This window comes from Candoia aspera, chromosome 11, assembly GCF_035149785.1.
Source record: "Candoia aspera isolate rCanAsp1 chromosome 11, rCanAsp1.hap2, whole genome shotgun sequence".
NCBI classification, from domain to species: domain Eukaryota; kingdom Metazoa; phylum Chordata; class Lepidosauria; order Squamata; family Boidae; genus Candoia; species Candoia aspera.
Window position 1 is genome coordinate 4,650,985 of NC_086163.1, and position 22,515 is coordinate 4,673,499.

The 22,515-nt window shown below is 46.0% G+C and overlaps 1 protein-coding gene and 1 long non-coding RNA gene across 2 annotated transcripts; both read right to left on the bottom strand.

Moving 5' to 3' along the window:
• Positions 1 to 937: 937 nt before the first annotated feature.
• On the bottom strand, positions 938 to 2,820 carry LOC134503797 (uncharacterized). Its single transcript, XR_010068590.1, has 3 exons — positions 2,712 to 2,820; positions 1,692 to 1,761; positions 938 to 1,043 (listed from the first exon to the last, which is right to left on the bottom strand). It is a non-coding gene; the product is annotated as an uncharacterized LOC134503797 (long non-coding RNA).
• Positions 2,821 to 3,964: 1,144 nt separating this feature from the next.
• CETP (cholesteryl ester transfer protein) lies at positions 3,965 to 12,585 on the bottom strand. Its single transcript, XM_063313090.1, has 7 exons — positions 12,410 to 12,585; positions 11,482 to 11,558; positions 10,431 to 10,518; positions 9,117 to 9,186; positions 8,260 to 8,320; positions 7,441 to 7,532; positions 3,965 to 4,108 (listed from the first exon to the last, which is right to left on the bottom strand). Exons 2-7 carry the CDS (start codon positions 11,549 to 11,551, stop codon positions 3,965 to 3,967), a joined length of 525 nt encoding a protein of 174 aa, XP_063169160.1. The 5' UTR covers positions 11,552 to 11,558; positions 12,410 to 12,585.
• Positions 12,586 to 22,515: the final 9,930 nt, after the last annotated feature.

Genomic DNA, 22,515 nt, shown 5'->3' on the forward strand with positions numbered 1-22,515 from the left:
TCGCCTGGCGACTCACCGGTCGGTTCAGGGGCTCTTTTACCTCCAACCTCCTCTTCTCCTAGGCTGGAGCTTGACCCCTCTCGAACTTCTGAAAGCTCTCGAGGAGGGACTCCCTCCGTTCTTATCACTGTGGTGTCAGGTTCCCCCTCACTTGATTCCTCACTTTTCGTGGTTTGGGGATTTGGTTTGCTCATGGCTAGCACTTCTGCCTCACAAAATAAATCTGGAAAGGGGCTAACGGAAAATTTTTTGGATTCTCAGCTTTATGTAATGATTGTGTCCTGACTCCCAGGAAACACTCTGAGACAAGGAACTGTTCTCTAATGTTTATTGCTAGTACATAACAGGAATCCTAACAAACTGAACAAGCATGGGAAAAACCCAGCCATATAAACCCTCCAGGTTAAGGCGGTCCCAATCTGTGCCTCTTGGAATGGCTCACCAATTCCTCAGTGCTACGCATGCGCTTAACAGTCTGGAAGGGAGCCCCCTGCTCGCCATCCTTACTCATGACAGATTGCCTACTCTAATAGACTCAGACTCACAAGCAGGAACTTAATGATATCTGATTTATTAAAGAATAGTATGCAAATACAGAGAAAGCTGAGAATGAGCAAAAGCGTGCCAAATACAAACTAAAAACCCTCGGCTCAAACGTAATCCCTCCCCTCGCCCGGCCGTTGCAAACTCCCCCCCCCTCCCCAGGTGCTGGTAACCGTTTCTGCTGATGTCCTGGGAAAGGAACCTTGAACACATGAGATAACCCAAACACATTCCAATCCAGCTGCTAACATAACAATCCCACGAGATGGAATCCTCCTCCCCTCCCAGACGAAACACGCATCAGCCAAATGACATGCGAAATGTTACGATGTACCGGCAACATTGGAACGGTAAACATGACAGGCCCCTGTTGTATGATAGAAGACGAATACATATAAAAATGGTTTTACTTGCCTCTTTAGTTATTAACTCAGCATTTCTGATTTCAAACAGGTTGACCCCTCTGCTGTCCATCCAGGCCGTCAGAGCCAATTCAATTTCTGTGGAGCCAAATTAAGCCAGGCAATTTTGGGACTCTACACTTACAAAGCCATACTAAAGCAGACTTGATAACTCTCCTACAGGGATAAATTAAATTAATTAAATTACTCTTGGATTCAGTTCCAAAGGAGCCAAATCAGGTTTAACCATGTTCTTTCAGAGCCAAATTAAACCAGACTTAGTTGTTCTTCTATGGAGCCTAATCAGGTTTAATAATTCTGGGGCTCAACTCTTGAGGAACCAAGCTAAACCAGACTTTTACAATGCCACAATTAAAACAGTTCTTTGCAACACCCTTCCCCAGTCGCCCAAGCTATGATACTACAGCTTCCATCATCCCCATGCTGGGGTTTTGTAGCAGAACACAGACAGGGGAAGATCTATATACTGTACTGTCTAGGATGTGAAAGCAACAATACCATAACATTCCAAGTGAATAAAAGAAGCATAAACTAACAGCATCAATTTCACTGAAAGTTATCCAGGCCAGGATTGCTCCTTAATGCCCAGCCTCTCTTTCAACATAGCTTTTAAGAACCCCACGTGTTGTTGTTTTTTTCCTGAGTCAGGTTCAAATAATTTTCCATGTTTGCTCCATGGATGCTCAGAAAACCAAGAGCTGCTTTTGACACACTTTCAAAACTCACTTGAAATCACTTTTGGGATCCCAGCTAAGGAAACAACGTCTTCCAAAACTTACCCCAGGGTCTTGTGATCCTGAGATCAAGTGTTAGAATCAGTATTTTAACCAAGCTGATATCATTCTACATTGCGTGTGGCATTTTACAGCCAAAAAGTGGTCCTTGGCCTCAAAGAGCTTATGGTCTTCAGAAGTGGTGAGCCTATGAGACCTCCAGAATTTGCTGAATTAGGGCTTCTTCATCTCTCATTATTGGCCGTGCTGGCTAAAGCTGCTAGGAATTGTGGTTTAGCTGCATCTGAAGGACCACAAAACCTGCACCACTATGTTCTGGGAGCAGAAACATTTGCAGTTCTATACATCCTGTGATATGACATATGGCTGGGACTAGCAGTCAAGAATGTTAATAGAATTCTGTGATAGGGATCATGGACCATCTCTCCAAGGATTCAGTACCTGAACAACTTCTGTTTTTAAAATAGAGTTGTTTCAGAATGCTGTAGTAAACTGATCTGCAGTGAGATTCAGTCATGCTTTCCCAGCAATAAAGTGATGGAAGAGAAAAGATCTCAGCCGGTACCTCAGGAATGTTCAGAGCAGTGCAGATACACAATGCCGAAATTTGCACAGCCCATTTAAGACAGGTTGCTGAATTAAGGCCATCTTCTCAGTTCACCCCAAACACTGATCTATAAGCAAATAAAGGCAGAATATAAGTCTAATAATTTATAAACACAGAAATATTTCCAGTGATGCTTTTAGGCCCCATATTCAAGGGGGTGGGGCTCGTTTGCCTTCTGGTCAATGTGGATTTTGTGACTGGTCATATCTGCCATAGCAGCCAATTATCGATAGGCAAAGTCTTTCCTAACAGCTATTTTGTGGGTGTGCCCATCACATGCTCTCAACATTCCAGATGTGCCCCTGGCCCTTGCTCACAGCTGGAATAAGCCTTCAGTGCCTGTGAAGAAGGAAAAAATCACAGCGTGATTGATTTCAGATTAACTCATGAAGGTTAGACACTTACCATTGTCATACTGGGGGAAGGCTTAATCATTCTTGGTTTTATCCTGTGTGGAAATAAGAAGTAAGTCCATGACTATATTCAGACAAAATGCCTCACCCAAACACTTACAGATCTATATACTAGATCTAGCTGCCTTCACACAACACAACAGGCTGGACTCAGTCCTAACCTTGGTGAATGTTTTATGGCAGAGGATGTTGCGGTTCATTTGGTTTGTTCAGGTGTTGTGTGAACCCAGACAAGTGGGCAATTCAGGAACCATTAATGCAGCCAACGAGTGGCAGTAGAAAACAGTTCCTTCCACACTATTCTTCATGAAAGAACTAAAAAGATCCATCCCAGATTTCTTGCCAAGCATGATTCAGAATCCACAAATTCCACCCATATCTGTCTGAAAATATTTCTCGAATTAAGACATTCAACAAATCTCTCCAAGTTGAATTTACCTTTGGAGGCATCTACAGGATCTAGCACTTTTCTCACAATGCAAGTTCCACCTGTTTTGTATGGATGTGCAACATCACAATGCACCTACAAGAGGGTGGGTCTGGCATTGCATCAATGTGATGCTGTTTGCTCCCCCAGGCCCCTCCCATGGATGCCACTGCCAATGAGAATGCTAGATCAAATTTGGTGTCTTTCAGTAGGGGCCTCGCAGGGCCACCCCAAAGATCAGATTGACAGCTACTGTGGCTGTTTTGAAAGGCCATCAAGATGGAGTGATTCTGACTGGCCTTTGGAAGATGAGGCCACCCTATATTGATTGAAGTAAATGGTGGAAAGTGACTCGATCTTTTATCGTCTTTTCCTTGTTTTTATAGTTCTTGTTTTATATATTTATGGGTATAAACTGCCAGGAAACATTGGATTCTGGAGGATCACGAACTGGAGAATAAGTAGAAGCTGCAGGTAAAAAAAGTCCATGAAAGAAAGATAAATATTTGAAAATTATTCATTACAGATACCGACCATGTTAGGAAAGGTTATTTATACTTGTATAATTTATTTACAGTATTCACTGCATTTCTGTCCTGATGCCAGCTAAATCAACTCTTGGTGACGTAGAGAAATTTGAGACATCCACAATAAAAATTAAAACAAAAACTAGAAACAGTTAAAACAAAATCAGCCCCCCCCAGTCCAGATCATCATCATCATCAGCATCTAATGCAACAATTGCAGATTCTTTTCATATTTCTTTTGTAAAAGCTGCAGGATATTTAGCAAATCTGGTAATGGCTGAATGCGGGTCATTAGGTGATGGATGGATCCATGTATCTTCTACATACCAAGTTAAGGTTCCAACTTGCAATGGGCAACAATACATACGTGACATGGGATGGGTGTAAGCCCAGCTTTTTCTGTGCATAGGAAGTTTGAACTGTGATGGTCAGATCCTGCAGGGAAAGGAAGAAAAGCAGATGAGTAACCTTGAGCCAATCATTTTCTCCCAGCCCTGGGAAGGAAATGAAACTTCTCCCCTTGACTTTTTCCCCATTAGAAGAAACGTATTGGAAAGATGCCTTGGGCTGTCAGCAGCAGGGACAGCAAATCTCATACTGGTACAGATTTCTGCAGACTCAAGAATGAATGGAGTGTAACTTGGAAGATGCTGAGAAAAGAGGGAAAGAAAACTCCCTCTAGCAGGGGAGACTGACACCACGCTTGCACATTGTGCAAGGCTTTGTAATGGCCCAAATGTGAGTGAGCACAGTTGTGGCTAAAAAACTACAAGTAGCTCTATGGCCAGGGAAATAAGTGATTTACTGGTGTAGGCTTTCACAGCTGGTGCCTATTGGGCAACGTTGGGCTTCAGACTGTGGTCTAGACAACAGATTTCCTGATGTTTCACTGCCAACTGTGGCTGGCATCTTCAGAGGTAAGGTGGACTGCTATGCAGTGGCTGACTGGGCTCCTGTCTTTATAGCCAGGTGTCCTGACTCCTGATTGGCCTTTAGCTGAGCTGGTTTCCAATTGGTGCAGGTTGGTGAGGATTGGTCTCTGATGGGTCCTTTGTTTGTGCCTGATCCTGATTAGTTGTTTGGGTGGTGTTGGTTCCTGATCGTCCTTTGTTCATGCCAGCTTCTGATTTTCTCCAAAAATGGAGTGCTGATTCCTGACTGGTTCTTTGTTCATACCAGCTTCTGATTGGTCACTCTGGGAGTGCTGATTCCTGACTGGTTCTTTGTTCATACCAGCTTCTGATTGGTCACTGTTGGGAGTGCTGATTCCTGACTGGTTCTTTGTTCACACCAGCTTCTGATTGGTCACTGTGGGAGTGCTGATTCCTGACTGGTTCTTTGTTCATACCAGCTTCTGATTGGTCACTGTGGGAGTGCTGATTCTTGACTAGTGCTTTGTTCATACCAGCTTCTGATTGGTCACTGTGGGAGTGCTGATTCCTGACTGGTTCTTTGTTCATACCAGCTTCTGATTGGTCACTGTGGGAGTGCTGATTCTTGACTAGTGCTTTGTTCATACCAGCTTCTGATTGGTCACTCTGGGAGTGCTGATTCTTGACTAGTGCTTTGTTCATACCAGCTTCTGATTGGTCACTGTGGGAGTGCTGATTCTTGACTAGTGCTTTGTTCATACCAGCTTCTGATTGGTCACTGTGGGAGTGCTGATTCCTGACTGGTTCTTTGTTCATACCAGCTTCTGATTGGTCACTGTGGGAGTGCTGATTCTTGACTAGTGCTTTGTTCATACCAGCTTCTGATTGGTCACTCTGGGAGTGCTGATTCCTGACTGGTTCTTTGTTCATACCAGCTTCTGATTGGTCACTGTGGGAGTGCTGATTCCTGATTGGTTTTTGGTTTGTGCTGGGTAATGGTTGGTTAGTCTGAGCAGCTGAGTCCTGATGGGGTCCTTGTCTGGCAAAGTTTCTGATTTGCCCATTTTGGGGAGCTGATTCCTGGTTGGTTTTGCTTTGGGGCAGGATCCTGGTGTGGCACAAGGCAGGTATCCAGTACTGAAGCCCCAAATAAAGATCAATCAACAGTCAGACACCTGGCTATAAAGACAGGAGCCCAGTGATTTAATTATTTCATATTATATCTTTATATTATTTTATATTTTGCAGTACCTTTTAACATTAACGTTCCTATTTATTTTTTTAAAATTAGCCCATTTTTATTGTCTTCCTATTCCTCTCTTTCCAACCATAAGTATACAATTAAAAATAACATATCTATAAAATCCAGTGAGCCTTCTATTATTCATTCAGTTTGCCTGAAGCATCTCTTCCAGATTGGGTGACACAGCAGCTAATTATTGATTAACTCTACGCATTTATTAGCAATTAATTTATTAGCTCCATCTGGAGCTAATAATTGGACTGCTTTCTATGACATGAAAACAACAGTCCAGCTGATCACATCAGAGATAATGCAAAGCATTACCATGATCCAACAGCGCAGTTTTAAACGGAGAGTCTCATGGAGGAAATTAGATTACAATCAGGATTAATTATGTGTGTATCTGGAAAGAGATAACGGGCTTCCCAGACCATTTGATACGTTAATTACTTTGCTCGGATGATCAAGATGATTATGCTATTATGTGATAGTTGCCTTAATTCCAATAAAACACTCAGACTCAAAGTGACAATTCAGGTTCTGAGTTTATTTAGAAAAGGGTGCAAACAGGTAAAAAGCTGAGAATGAGAAAAGCGCGCCTAACCTCAAACTAAATAGCGTCTTATCAACAGCAGCCCAGCCCCCCCCCCCACATACAGTTCACCCCACATTCCCAGGTGCTCCTAACGAGCTCTGCTGCTCAATGGGCAAAGAGACCTTGACATTTCAGAGATCGTCTAAACACATTCCTTCTGGCACAGATCAACACGTTTTCAGTACAAGGCTCGCAGCAGCACCCTCCCAGCTAGGACACGTATCAGCACCATGGCAAGCGAACCGTTACGATGCAGAAACATCGGAACGGTAACATGACATATTACCATTGCCACTAATGTGTGAGGTTATTGGCCTTATTTTTCCTAATGATGCTCTACCAGAATTGTTACAGATGATACCACATTTCCTTTTGCATTTTTTTACATATTCACCCAGCCATAGGTGTTCACAGGGATGAGACGGACAAGGGGGACAAGTGAAGTCACATGCGCCAAGATGTCACTGTAGTTAGTATCAAATACCTACACAGCTATCAATTAACGATGACGCTTCATGGAGGAATGGCTGGTGAAGATGGTGGAACTTGCTGAGATGGCTAAATTGACTTCTTTGATCAGAGAAAAGACAATATCCACATTTATTGCTGACTGGAAACCCCTTACAGACTTTTTGTGTGAAACAGAAAAAAATGAACTTACAATTTATGGTTTTGATGATTAGACAGGACAGATTATAGAAAGAAGAAGGTCATGTTTTAACCTTAGAGTAAGAGGTAAATTTATTTATTTACTTTTATTTGTCAAATTTTATCACCGCCCATCCCCCTCCCGAATGCTGTCACCAGGCACCACTACAACTAACACCATTACATCTGTCACTACCGCATATCATAGATATGATGATGCTTCATGAATTCAATGCAGGCCATTCAATTTCCCAGAAATTTATTCTGGGATAAATATGTATATTTTTAAGGGCTACAAGACTCTATCATACTCAAGAATCCAAGCCATGTTTGTTGGAGTATCAAATGTTAGATTGGCTTAAAAAAAAAAAGGTTGGGGTGGTATAATCAACCGTGGACACTAACTTACCTTATGATGTGATTCGACACAATTTGCTTTTATTATTGGGTGGGCTGCCAAAGAAATATCCAGTCCTATGTCACCATCTGGGAAGAAATTTGCTGCAGGGAGACAGGAAAATGGCTGAGTTCAAAAACACCTGAAGGGCTAGCGTGGGTTAGAATCATTAAGCCACTGAGTCAGAAGGGGCCAATTAAACTATAGTGTCCCACTCTCTGTTCTGGCAGAAATCCAGATTAAAATATCCCAGACAGATGATAGCTAGCTTTCCCCCCAACAGTTTCAACAATTGGGGTCTCCCATTTCTCTGGATCAGTTGCTCCACTGCGGAAGTGCCAGACAGCCATCTTTCTGGAACAACTTCATTTGGGTTCCTGCACTGACCAGGCCGGCCCTACAAATCAGACCAGACTAAGAAACCAATGCCACATAGATGAGGCCTGCTTTTATTGGTACAGCTACAGGAACAGAATCTTGCAAATTGGAATGTGATTCCCCCTCTCTCACTTTATCTTTGTGGGAGGGGCTTCTCCAAGATGTTTTCTCAAGTTACTGTCTTGGCCCGGGCTCAGTCCCCTCTTATCTGACCATTGCCTTGGCAACGGCTCTTCCTCCCGTCCTTCAAGGCCATTCCCTCTGTGCTCTACACCTGGAGATTGGACGGTGGCTTAAATGTCCCCGTCTGTGTGGGAAATTTCCATCCAAATTGGTAAGCTGTTTCAGTTTACACAAGCAAAAAAAAAAAAAAAGACATTCTAGGTCTCTGCAAGAAACACAATGAAATAACAATATTTAGAGCAGTAGCAATGACACTGAGTGCCAGTTTACCTGCTGTGTCCTGTATAAAGTCTGCTAGCAGATTTGAAAGGAAGTTGATTTTTTTACATACCTAGAGTAAAAGAGGGGAGGCATTAAAGGGATGTGCCTATGATTTTCCTGTTAACGTTCTGAAAGATGTGGAATGATCTGTAAGTCTGACATATCTGAGTTTCATCTAGGAGACGCCAAAAGGAATCCGGTGGCACCTTTTTCAACTTACAAGCATTATGAAAAGGCAGAAGCTTTTGTGAGTCGAGGTTTCAAGAGAGCCAGTTTGGTGCACTGATTAAGGCGCTGAGCTAGAAACAGGGAGTCTGTGAGTTCTAGTCCTGTCTTGGGCACTAATGCTAAACCTGTGTCCAAAAATAACACAGCTGATGGGTCACAAGTGCAGAGGAGGGATGCATGGATGAAACAAGAGGGGACAACAAGGGAGTTTCATCATTGACTAACAATGTAAGGGAAGGGTGGTGCAGGCCATGAGTGGCAGCATCCCCCAGAATTAGCCAGTGGAATAGGCAAAATGGCAGAGGAATAAACAAAACAGAACATCTGCCCACCCCCAAGTCACAGACACTGTAAAAAGTACTGTATGGCCATGTGAAATCTATTCGAGACTTCAGAAATAGCCTGAAATCTTTCAATTTATGTGAGTTCAGCAATCCCTCATTCAGTTGTGCTGGAAAAGTTTCTTTTTCTCCAAGATGGCTACTTTGAGATGCATGGACTGACTCCCAGAATTCTCAGAAATCTCCATGTTGGCTGGGGAAATCTGGGAGTTTTAGCTGGGAAACACAGCACTACCTGTTCAGTCAATGGCTGTGACATGCCATAAATGTCATCATTCACTTCTCTGTGGTTCTTACCTGGGATTTCAGCACTAGCTCCAAGGTAAATGAGATGAAGTTTGTAAACAGATGTTTTAGCCATCCTGGACTGTATTGAGAAAAAAAAAACTGGATGTGAACTCAGAAGTGGATTTTAAGGGACAACATTATTTAGATTTTGGGCTATCTTATTCTACAAGTTCCCTGTGGCTGACAATAATAGAACAGGCTTAATTTTTTTTTTAAAAAATCACAGTCTAAAGCAGAGAGAATTATTATATTCCATTTCACACCAAAGCTAAATTAATCCCAGACTTCAGAAATCTGTGTCATGAAAGTTCATCATGAACATTATTTGGTGCTAAGCCAGATGTGGTTTTAGACCAAGGGTAGATGGAAGATGGAACTTGGAAGATCCACTTTGACTTTTTCTCAACAGTCCCAAGATTTGCAACTGGATCCAAATATAAAATAGCAGCTCAGAAAAAAGAGCCCATATACTGGAGCTGCAAATTGCCCCATTTTCCTTGGGACTGTAGCAAGCAGAGAGGAGGTTTAATATGAGAAGGGGAGGTAGCACCCACAAGGCCTTTTTTTCTGAAGGTAATAGCTCCATCTCAAAGGGATATCTTTTCATTTTCTACGGCTGGAAGAGAACGGTTACGTTCCTTCCCTAGGCACTGCAATCCTGAAACATCAAGGAAAAGCAAAAATCCAAAACCGATGGTGCATTTAGCATCACATGCCATCTGGCCTTAAGGTTCAGATTTTGTTAGCCGGCTAGACTGGGAAGCTACAAGAACGCCTGGGAAGAGGGCCCAGGGAAACTGTATGGATGCAGCGTCTGGGGATCGAGCTTGACACACGATGTCTTCATCTGTTTTTAGGCAGTCTCCCAAAAGTGTAGATCTGAGTGATCTACAACTGCACAGAAACGGCCAGGAATTATTTTACATCAGGCGGTGTGAGGGCCATGGGAGTTCTTCCAATAAGAACAGGCAATGCAGACTTTGCCTCGGTATCTGTCTCAAACAAAAAAGCACATTCTTTATTTCTGAAATGGGGGTTGGGTTTCAACATGCAAAAGAGCATGCCCACTTGAAAAGAGATGGAGCAATTAAAAGCAACTGTCATGCCACCCACAACCCTCCTGTGGTTCTACAATGGTGGGTACATTAGTAAAGAAGGCATTGTAACACGACACGCAAATGTGCCTGGCATCGATAGAAGATGTGGCTGGTTTGGTTCCTCATTGCCCCCCGTTTCTTGCTTGATTCCCATGCCAAGAAGATGTTCCCATAAAGATGGGCAGCCTCCCAAGTCCTAGCATGTCCTTCAGGTGAAGGGACCTACTCTTTGTCTCCTTGGAGATGCAGATCCAGTTCATGGAAATACAAGTAACACTCTGAAGAGTCTACTATTACACGCTCCTTTTCGTTGTCTGTTCAACAGAGAAATCTCTGCCCCAAATTAGAAACTGTAGCCTGTTGATTTGGGTTATGCTGTCTACTCTTGCAGTCAGCATGTAGCCTCTGGGGGCTATTGCCAAGATCCCAGCATTACTGTCTCCCATAGAAGCTACTTGGCTTTCTGGCCACAATCTTAGGCAGTAAATCAAGGTGGTCTGATTTTCTCACAATGCCTCTCTTCTGCTGGTGTACTATGGGAAATATAACGGGAAAACATGGAAAGCCCACCAGGAATACTGACCAAGCAGACAGACCACTACCGGATCCTCTGCCAAAATGGTCTCCTTCATAACTAAAGTCTGCATTGACTCAGTCAGGCATTCCCAAATCCTTAGCAAAGCAGCAAAACAGGGATCCTGGAGGAATAACGTTATGAAAACCAGACACTCAAATAAAACTGAGATTTGTTTTCTTGAGTCCCACTCCTCTCTGCATGATGCCAATGGAAAGAGAAAGAAATGGCAGCAAAGACTGGGAAATCTGTCACTCCATCTGCAAATGTATCTCTGTTGATTTTGGGATTCAGCCAAGTTATCATGGAAAGACTAATCTGGCTTTGAAAAGTTTCTTTGCCAGCAAGGGGGTCATCCACGACTTCCTTATTTAGATCAATTGCCCAGCAAGCTATTAATGTGCCTGTCAGCCTTAAAAGGTAGACCAGACAGGAAACACGGCCAGATAAGCTAATTCTACTTTATTGTTACATTAACAGAGTCTTACAAGTCACAAAGTACAAAACTCCCATGGTCACCTTTACAGCGCAAGGGTTCCTCTTGAGCCTCTTGCTCCACCCACTATGCAGCTGCGGGCTCAGCTCCCTCTTATCTGACCGTTCCCTTGGCAGCGTCCCTTCGCCCGTTCTCCCAAGGTCATTCCCATATGCTATTACAGTGCCAAGCCAACAGTTAAACCTGGGGATACTTCCAACTACTTACCCAATTTAATGCTTAACTGGAGATCAATGGTGGACTCAATTTCAAAGTCAATGGAATGAAAGACCGTCATCCTGGGACTTCATTTTTTAAAAAGAAGGACACCAGCATCATTAGCCACAACAGAAATATTGTCAGGTAAGACACCAATGGGATGCTCTAGGACATGCAGAATATAAAAAAAACCCTGCCGGTTCTATGCCCCCCACATCTGCAAGACACCCAGTTAGGTTAGCTGGAGAACACAAACAGCTGCCACAACCAAGGAAAGCGAATCAGTCAGGAGGACCCATGCTTTGTGTGCATATGGTTCTAGGGTTCCACCTCGAATTGAAAAATCCTGGGTAACAATAAGCCAATTTCTACTTTTGTCCTCAACTCCACTGAATCCGACCGACAGGAAGCTCTGGCGTGGGCTGGTCCATGAAGTCACGAAGAGTCGGAAGCGACTAAATGAATAAACAACAACAACCACTGAATCCATTGCTTCTCAAATTATCTGATAACTGGAGTTGTGAAAATTTCTCTTGCGTTTACTAAATTTGATGAAGTCATGATGTATCATTGGGCAGTGCTGGGCTTCAAGGTTTAGTGACTAGGCAACAGATTTCCTGATGTTCCACCAGCAACTATGGCTAGCATCTGTCCAACAGATACCAGCTGGGAAAGCCTACATCAGTATCTCGATGAATCAATGCCTTGAATGAGCTGGTTGACAAAAAGATGTTCTTTGCATGTATAAGACCTTTGTATGCCAATCAAGTCACCCATTTAAATAGACTTGGCACAATTTAGTCATTCAACCGTCTGAGTCAGGGCAACCTGGTTTTTCAAATGGAATTGATTTCATTTGAATGAAAGGAAATGAAATGTAATGAAACCCAGGTCTCAGAAGCTTACTGATAAGAACTCAACTCTAGGAATTACTCACAACCAACTGCGCACAAAACCATAGTTCAGAGTTCCTCTGAAGGAGGCAGAAATGTTCTGGATTTCAAGGTCTATGGCATCATCCTCACAGAAGTCCACCTCACTGTTTTCAATGGTTAGGTGGTCAACACTGATGCTTTGGAAGGAGACAGAAAGGGATTGTGCAATAGAGTTGAACCAGATTTACTGCCTAAGATTGTGGGCAGCATTAGGCCAGAAAGCTAAGTAGCTTATATGGGAGACAGTAATGCTGGGATCTTGGCAATCGCCCCCAGAGGCTACATGCTGACTGCAAGAGTAGAGAGCACCTCACTGTTATCCCCGGGAGATCACGATTTATTTAAAAAATTATTTCAAATTTGGGCAGCTTCACATTAAAGAGGTAAGTTTCATTCTTTATTTTTAGTTTAAGAACACTGTTAATGCATCTATGCAGGCCTACCCATGAAATGAATATAATAATTTTGTAACGTCTGGCCTATATTTGAGCCTGAATGTGCAGGGATCCCCGAGGCCTGAAAATATTCAAGGGTTCCTCCAGGGTCAAAAGGTTGAGAAAGGCTGAGATATGGTATGCCTTCGTGAAGAGGCAGAAAGTTACAGCTACCTAATAGGATTATTATCTATAGATTCTTCTTCTTCCTAGCATTTTCCCGCTATTGCGGGGTCTGCTTTTAGAATCCTGAAATACCGCTTTGCCCGGTCGTCCGCATCTTCAGGGTGCAGACCCTCAATTTGCATGTCCTTATTGATGGTGTCTTGCCATCTCTGCTTTGGTCACCCACGTGGCCGCCGGCCATCAATTTTAAAATGGTAAACTATTTTGGCAACTATATTATTATCTAAATATTCTCTTTGATTATTATCTATACATACTTTCCTGGGAATTGATGCAACTGAACTCACGAGTAGACATACATAATGGCAGGGGCATATGCCAGCCAGCCATAAAGACTAGAAACTTGTTTCCCTTTTTAAATCAGAAGAGATCTTTCCAAAGTTAAATTCTGCACCCAGATTCACACTTAGCTCCCCTTGTTCAGTTCCCTCTCCAAATCACTGCACATAGCATTGGCTATAGAATCAGCACACAAAACACAACAAACTGGGGTGGTGGGAGGGATAAAAGAAAAGAAAGAGAGAGAAGAAAATCATGCAAGTGGGGCTCCCCTCCCTAAGAGGTGCAAAGACTTACGCATGGATGCAGCTGGCTTTGTGAATCTGCAGACTATCCTAGTGGTGCTGAAAAAGGTGGATTCAAGAACAGAAGCTAACAAATGGCTAAAAAGAATGGCTGAGCCGAACAGAATTCTGGACATCATCTTCTAGAAATGCCCCAAGCTGGAGGTGGGAGAACAACTTATTGCCTTCCCCTGTTCACAACCCAGAGTGTGTCTGTTTGTAAATCCCATGGCTCAGTCTGTCATGTTCACTGTTTCAATGTGCACTATACATTGTAACATTTCACATGCCATGGTGCTGACGCGCATTTCTGTTGGGAGGGAGCTGCTGTGAAACCTTGTGCCAAGCTCTGTATGTGAAATCAGGACAATGGAATGTGTTTGGGTTATGTTCTTTGTTCAAGGACTTTTCCTGCAGACCATCAGAAGCTGTTAGGAGCACCTGGGATTGTGAGCTTGGGACGATTCTACTGGGGAGGGATTTCGTTTGTGCCGAGGGTTTTTAATTTGCATTTGGCGTGCTTTTTCCATTCTCAGCTTTCTTTGTGATCCTGCATACTATTCTTTAATAAATCAGATATCTTTGTGATCCTGCTTATGAGTCTGATGGTGTTTTAGAGTAGGCATTCATTACATAAAGCTGAGAATCCAAAAAGTTATACCGTTAGCTCCTACCAAGAAAAGTTATTGTGAGGGAAAATAGTTAACGATGGCTGAGTCCAAGCTCACGACTGGGGGACTTGAGGAAATGACTGGCTTGATTGCCAAGTCAACGGTTAAGAGCGGAGAACTAAGCCTCACCCCAGAACCCTCAGGTTTCCAGCAGGATTCAAGTTCCAGCCCTGCGGTGGAGGAATCTGATGATGGGAGAGAACCAGAGCAGCCGTCACCCAACAAATCGCCCGCAGAGTTGATCACCTGGGATGCAGTGGGAGAATTGCATCGGTTCCCGCTGACCCCAGACGTAGAGTTTACCACGGTGTCAACGGAGAGACAGCCTAACACGCGAGGGAGGGAGGAATCTCAAACCCCTGAAAGGCTAAGAGTGGTAGAGGCCAAATTAGAATCGATGGAGTACATGCTAAAAAACCTGTCTCTGTCATTGGGGGGGGGGGGGCAGCCGAGGCACGAAGGAGATTCCAGCTCCGCGCAATCATCCCCCATCACCCCACCTGGACTGCTGGCGGAGCGGGGCCGGAGACGGCACCGGGATGAATCTCCACCCCGCAGAGTTCGACCATCAGTGTCCCCACCCTGAGGAGGGAGAACTACTGTAACCTGGGGCCCAACCACTCAAGCAGCCGCTAATTCAGCTCCAACAGGAGCGGGGGTGAAAGACTTTTCTGTCAAGTTTGATGGGGATCCAGCTAAGTTGTCTTTCTTTCTCACTAATACTAAAAGTTATATGAGGCAGTTTGGACCCTGCTTCCCTTCTGAAGAGGCTAAAATAACGGCCATTGCCACCAAGTTGAAGGGACGAGCGGCTGACTGGTATGTTCAATTAAGTGAGGCTGACTCCCCTGAGCTTCAGCACTTTGGAGACTTCCTTCAGATCCTTCAGCACTTTGGAGACTGCAGTTAAAGCTGCATTTTAAGGATCCTCTAGCCAGGGTAAGAGCTAAGAAGGCGCTGAAGGATCTTACCCAGGGCCAACTGTCTGTAGCTGATTACGCCCTGGAATTTAGCGCTTTAGCTGGGAAAATCCCCGACTGGCCGCAGTCAACCTTAATAGAACGGTTTAAAGAGGGGCTCAACCGGGACGTCCTGCGGTGGGCGTTGGGTAGAGACGACCCAGAGACATTGCACGAATGGATCTGTCTGGCCGGCAAAGCTGAGCACACCCAGCATACCTACATGCAAACCAAACGACCTGAAAAACAACCAGCCACCATGAGGGGACCCCGAAGTGCCGCGTCTGCTGCCCGGCCAGGCTATAGAGCCTGGGAAGAGGAGAGAGATCGGCGCTATGCGAGGGGTCAGTGTCTCCGATGCAGAAAGGAAGGGCATCGAGCAGCTGATTGCCCAAAAGCCAAGGCTGGAGACCGAGTGGGCAAGCTGCCGGCCAAATCGCCACCCCCCTCGCGGCGGATGACAGCAGCCAAGGGTGCGGCCGACGCTGAAGAAGTACTCTACTTCTCGGGAGAGGCTGAAGACAACTCTAAGGAGCCGGCGGGAAACGCCAGCCACCTGCCATGAAGGGCGCCAGTGGGCAGGTGGAAGAAGATGGGCGCGAGGATGCTATGGTGAGTGCTGACTGTCCCACTCTAGCAGTGAAAGTGAAATTGGGCTCCCGCACAAAGACTACAGAGGTCTGGGCTTTAGTTGACCCTGGGTGTTCCAGGTGTCTGATTCACCCAGATCTGGTGGCTGCTTTGGACCTGCCTAGCTTCCCCCTCCAGCAGCCTTTGATCTTCACACAGTTGGATGGTTCAACGCCGGGGGTGGGGGGCGGCAACCCATTTCACTGGAACTGTTGCAATGCAAATGGGCAGCCACCGTGAGACTTTAAAATTTATAGTAGCACCTGTTGGCAACCCCTTGGTAATTCTGGGGATTCCCTGGTTGACCTATCGAAGCCCATATATAAACTGGGAATACAGAACTGTGACTTTTAAGGACGGGTTTTACCAAGTCCCTACAGCGGAGAGAGCTGCACGTGCAGGGGTTGGAAGGGCTGCGATCGCCACGCCGCACCCTAGCTTGGCACATTTAGAAGGCTTGCCCGATCGATACCAAGACTTTGCAGACGTCTTTGGGGAAATGGAAGCAGATCAGCTACCCCCGCCCCCCTTGTAAAACTGACTGTGCAATAGAGTTGGTTCCCAACGCTCAATTGCCCAAGCCAAAAATTTATCCAATGACTCAGAAGGAGCTTGGGGCATTACGGGACTTTATCGACAAAAATCTGTCAAGGGGGTTTATTGAACCTGCAAATTCCCCACTTGGGGCCCCTGTGCTATTCCGGGAAAAGAAAGATGGCACGCTTAGACTCTGTACGGACTATTGGGAGTTAAATTCTGTCTCAACCTGCAACAAATACCCTCTGCCACTCATGAAGGACATGTTACCTCATTTGTCAAAGGACAAGATTTTCTCCAAGCTCGATCTTCGTGAAGCCTATTTTCGCACCCGCATATGAGCTGGATATGAGTGGAAAACCGCTTTTAATTGTCCACTGGGTTCATTTCAGTACAAAGTCCTCCATTTTGGGTTAGCAGGGGCGCCTGGAGTCTTACACAGTCCTTCTCCTGCATCAGGCAGGACACGATCCACTTCCTTGCTGAACCAGCCTCTTCCTTTCATGGGCTCCTGAATTAACTCTTTCAAAACCATTGTCTTCTTTAGGCGTTAGGCTGCAGGAAGTGACACAAATCCAAAGCTGGAGAAAATTCTGGGCAACGGTGAAGAAGTGGTGCTAATGGAGGATCTTAGGATCAAACTGACTTGGTGTCAGGGTCAGCCTCGCTCCAAATAAGACACGGACTCACTCAATAGGGATTAAGAATTTCCGGTTTATTGGAACGGTGCTTGACAGAAAGAAAAACGGGAATGGAGGTGCGGTGGCATGGTGTCCTGTTTATACCCTCTTGCCGGACCCCGTGCTCCTCCACCCTCCATTGTCCCCATTCCCCTGACCGGATGGGAGATTTAGATGTTGATGGGTGTTTGGGTGTTTTCCCGGCTGCCGTCTTTGTCCTGTGGGTGCAGATGCGTCCTCCGGGGCACAAGGCGTGAATCCTCCTGTGTCATCGATGCTTATCTGAATTACCTTGTGATGTCCTTCTATTAAGCTGTAGATCAGTTCATGGGTGTGGGTGCTTGGGTGATTAGTTGAGCATTGATTTGATTATATCCTTCCTCTCTTTCCTGATGATCATGATCCACGTTGTGAGGCTCTTTTGTGCCTTGCAATGGGGTCGTGACACTTGGGGAAAGACTTGACTTGCCACGTAAACCTAATCAAGATCAAAAAGCAAAACAAATTGACCAAGAAAAAGGGACTGGGTGAATCAATCATCAGTACAAGCACCCCAGGGGACCAGACCTCCACCTTCCTTGTTGCACAAGAACTGGGGGATTTTCGGCTCACCAGAAGGCTGGGGTATCTCCCCCAATCCCCAACATAAACCAAGAGCCAAGGGCAAATTATGCCCCCAACCCAGGGGTTAAATTGCTCACATTGGGCTTCCTCTGCTCAACCATCTCTGCTGACCTTCTGGAAGTCCCTTAAAACCTGGTTGTGTCAACAGGCCTGGGGGTCGCAAGGGAACGGTAATCTGATGAGGTGGCTCCATTGGTCATAATCTGGCGCTCTCTCTTAGCCTTTTTGTAATAATATTAATTTTTGTATTTTTTGCCCTGGTGCTTCTCCAGCTTCTCATACTCCTTCTTCCTGATGTTGCTCTCACTTGGCACCGCTACATCTATCACCACCGCTGTCTTCTGGTCCTTGTTCACTATCACGATGTCTGGCTGATTGGTCAGTACCTGCCTGTCCATCTGGATCTGGAAGTCCCACAGGATCTCAGTCCTGTCATTCTCCACGACCTTCTGTGGAATCTCCCATCTGGACTTGGGAGGGTCTGGCCATACACTGTGCAGATGTTCCTGTACATAATGCCAGCTACTTGGTTGTGCCGTTCAGTGTATGCTGTTCCTGCCTGCCTCTTACACCCTGCCACTATGTGTTGGACCATCTCTGAGGCCTCTCTGCACAGTCTCACCTTGGATCCTGTCTAGTGTAGCAGACCCCTGCTTTTATGGATCTGCCGCTTAGTGCCTGTTCTTGTGCTGCTGTGATCAGTGCCTCAGTGCTTTTAGTTCAGCCCTTCCCAGCCACTGGTAGGATTTCCCAATGTCAGCCACCTCAGCTGATACATATATAATGTCATCAGTGGGACAGGGACCAAGAAAGTCAATATGACAGCCATGACCACACAATGGCTTTGATCACAGCCACCATCGACTTTTTTGATTTCTCCCCCTTTCCCTAACATCTGTCATGTTCATCGTTTCAATGTTCTGTATACATCGTAACATTTCACATGTCACTTTTCTAACCCGTGTTTGCGGGTTGGAAATTTCCAGCCGTGTCAGGCTGTAATCTTCTTACTGCAACTGTGGAATGTATGTTTGGGTTAGTGACTCTGTTCAAGGTTACTTTCTCAGGCCGATGTGGGTAACGGTTGCTAACACCTGGGAGGGGGTGGTTGCTAGGAGGGAGGGAGGAAGGGCGGGGCTGGTTTTGAAGCGAGGGTTTTTAGTTTGTATTTGGCGCACTTTTGCTCATTCTCAGCTTTCTTCGTATTTGCATACTATTCTTTCAATAAACCAGTTTTCATTAAGAACCTGCTTGTGAGGCTGAGTATGTCAGAATAGGCAATCATTACATAAAGCTGAGAATCATAAAACTCTTACCACTAACCTCCTTCCAGTGCTACTGTGAGGAAATAAAGTTAGTGATGACTGAACCTACTTCCCGCTCGGGAGAGAGTGAGGATTCCAGCGTGGGGGAGACGGCTTCCATGAGGCAAAGAAGGGAAAGGACCCTCACCCCTGAATCGGAGGAACTGTCGGAGGCCTCGGACGCCAGCTCAGCCACGGCGAAAGCGGTAAAGTCCAAGGTGGTCAGAAAGGATGAGGGAACCCTGTCCGGAGCGCCCCAGGCACCTGTGAAGGCAAGGTATCCGCTGGCCCCAGATGTGGCCATAATGGAGAGGAGTGATTCGGACGGCTCCGAGGCCAGTGAGAAATCCCAGAGGCTAGAAGCCAGAGTAAAGTCTTTGGAAGAGATGATGGAAAGAATGTCATTTGCGAGGGGCAGTCAGGACAGAGGAAGAAGGGAACATCGCTACAGATGGTCGTCCCCATCTGTTTCTCCCTCCTCCTCCCCGAGCATGAGGAGGAAAGACCGGAGGAGGTACTGGGGGGGATCGCCACCGCGCAGTCCCAGGCGGGCGTCCCCATCGCCCCCGCAGCAGGTGGAAAATGCAGGGAGGGGACGAAGCAGGGATCGGAAGAAAAGTCCCAAAGTCGGAGTTGCGAGTCCCCCTCCCCCTCGAGAGAAGAGGTCTCCAGAGCCCAGGAGGAGAGCCGGGGGGAAAGAGAGGAAGAGCAGCCCACAAAGAGCCAGGTATAGGGATTTCAATGTTAAGTTTGATGGGGATCCCACAAAACTGTCCTTCTTCCTGACTAATGCAAAAAGTTATATGGAGGAATTTGGGAGGCTGTTCCCTTCGGAGAGGGCGAAGATAAACGCTGTAGCTACCCAACTGGAGGGGAGGGCAGCTGATTGGTTTGTCCAATTAGCCGAGATGGATGCCCTGGAGTTGGATGATTTCAGATACTTTCTATGGGCGCTAAAAATGCACTTTGCTGATCCGTTAGCAAAGGAGAAAGCAAAGGTGGCCCTGCGGGAGCTATTCCAGGGGTCGAAGTCCGTGGCTGATTATGCCCTCAAATTCCAAGCCCTAGCAGCGAAAGTGGATGATTGGTCACCAACTACTCTAATAGAGATGTTCAAAGATGGACTGAGACCTGAGTTACTAAGATGGGCGTTAGGAAGGGCAGACCTGGGCACGCTATACGACTGGATACAGCTGGCGGCGAATGTCGAGCAAGCCCAGGCTAAGTTCGCGCAAACCAGGAGGGGCCCTAAGCAGATGGCCATGACAAAGATGGGCAAGGCACCCGGGACCACTGGCAGAGCGGGACGGACGGCCTGGCAGGAGGAAAAAGAGAGCCGGTTTGCAAAAGGGCAATGCCTGCGATGTGGGAAAGAGGGACACTGAGCAGTGACGTGCCCGCAGAAGAAGACCGAAGAGCGCCCGGCAAAGCCGTCGGGAAAATCCCCCTCTGTGCACAGGAAGATGAAGGCAGCGATGGCTGAAACAGAGCCGGAGAGCATTCCTTTCTATGAAGACGAAGGGGACCTCGAGCCATCTCAGCCGGCGGGAAATGCCAGCCACCTGCCCTAAGAGGCGCCACTGGGCAGGTGGTAGAGGAGGGGCGCGATCACGCTTCGGTGAGTGGAAATTTCCCTACGCTGACAGTGAAGGTGAAATTGGGGTCCCACACACGAACTGTTGAACTGTGGGCGATGATGGATTCAGGGTGTTTGCGGTGTTTAATGCACCCTGACGTGGTGGCTGCCTTAGAGCTTCCCACGTTTCCATTGAAACGCCCCATGATCTTTATCCAATTGGATGGGTCTACAGCGGGGGGAGAACCGGCAACTCACTCCACAGGGATGGTGGCATTGCAAATGGGAAGTCACTGGGAAAAGCTGCCTTTTGTGGTGGCGCCTGTGGGGCGTCCGTTTGTCGTTTTGGGGATGCCTTGGTTTGTTCAACAGAACCCGCATATAAACTGGGTGCACAGGACTGTGACTTTTGCAGATGGATTTTATAAAGCACCAGAGGGGGATGAATTGGACAGCGGGGACGTGGGGAGGGTGGCAGCAGCCGCTCCGCACCGCCTTACCGATCTGTTAGAAGGGTTGCCGGAGCAATACCAGGACTTTGCGGATGTATTTGGTGAAAAGGAAGTGGATCAGCTACTGCCACACCGAAAGACTGACTGTGCCATAGACTTTATCCCTAATGCAAAGTTGCCTAAGCCAAAAATTTATGCTATGACCCAGAAAGAGCTGGAAATGCTAAGGGAGTTTGTGGATAAAAATCTGGCTAGGGGTTTTATAGAACCAGCAAATTCCCCAGTGGGTGCGCCTGTCCTATTCAGACCAAAGAAACATAGAACTTTGAGACTATGTACGGATTTCCGTGGGCTGAATGCAGTATCAATATTAAATAAATATCCAGTCCCATTAATCAAGGATATGCTATCACACCTGTCAAAGGGGAAAATATTCTCTAAGTTGGATCTGAGGGAGGCATATTTCCGCATTCGCATTAGGGAGGGGGATGAATGGAAAACTGCTTTCAATTGTCCCCTAGGCTCTTTTCAATATAAAGTGTTACCTTTTGGGTTGGCGGGAGCGCCTGGGGTTTTTATGCAATTGATTAATGAGGTCTTGCATGACCATTTAGTATATTTGGATGATGTATTAATCTATACTGAAACAATGGAAGACCATGTAAAGCTGGTCAGACAAGTGCTCAGCAAACTGAGAAAAGCTGAATTGTACGCTAAATTGCCTAAATGTGCTTTTCATAAATCTCAAATTGACTATTTGGGTTATAGGATTTCAGACAAAGGTATTGAAATGGATCCAGCTAAGATTGAGGCCATTCTGGCATGGGAGACACCACATACACCGAGGCAACTCCAAAGTTTTCTCGGTTTCGCGAATTTCTATAGGTCCTTCATAGAGGGGTTCGCGGACACCGCCCTCCCCCTCACTGAGTTGCTTAAAACTAAGGGGCAGGGGGACACCCGGAGATCAAAGAATCCAGGGGCATTATTGAAATGGACGCCTGCATGCCAGCTGGCTTTTGACAAGCTTAAGAAACTGTTCACAGCAGAACCCATTTTGCAGCATCCAGATCCGAACAAACCATTTGTGGTGCAAGTGGATGCTCTGATTTTTCCATTGGAGCTCTCCTGCTGCAGGCAGATGAATCCGGGTGCCTAAAGCCTTGTGCTTATCTCTCTCGTAAATTCACTGAGACTGAAAGGCGCTGGCACGTTTGGGAAAAAAAGGCTTTTTGTCCTAACAACCAGGAAACACACTGAGACAATGAACTGGTCTCTAATATTTATTGCTAGTACTTAACAGGAATCCTAACAAACTGAAGAAGCGTGGGAAAAACCCAGACATATAAACCCCAAAGGTTAAGGCGGTCCCGATCTGTGCCTCTTGGAATGGCTGAACAATTCATCAGTGCTACGCATGCGCTTGACAGTCTGGATGGGAGCCCCCTGCTCGCCATCCTTACTCATGACACTTTTGCTGTTAAAGCTGCTT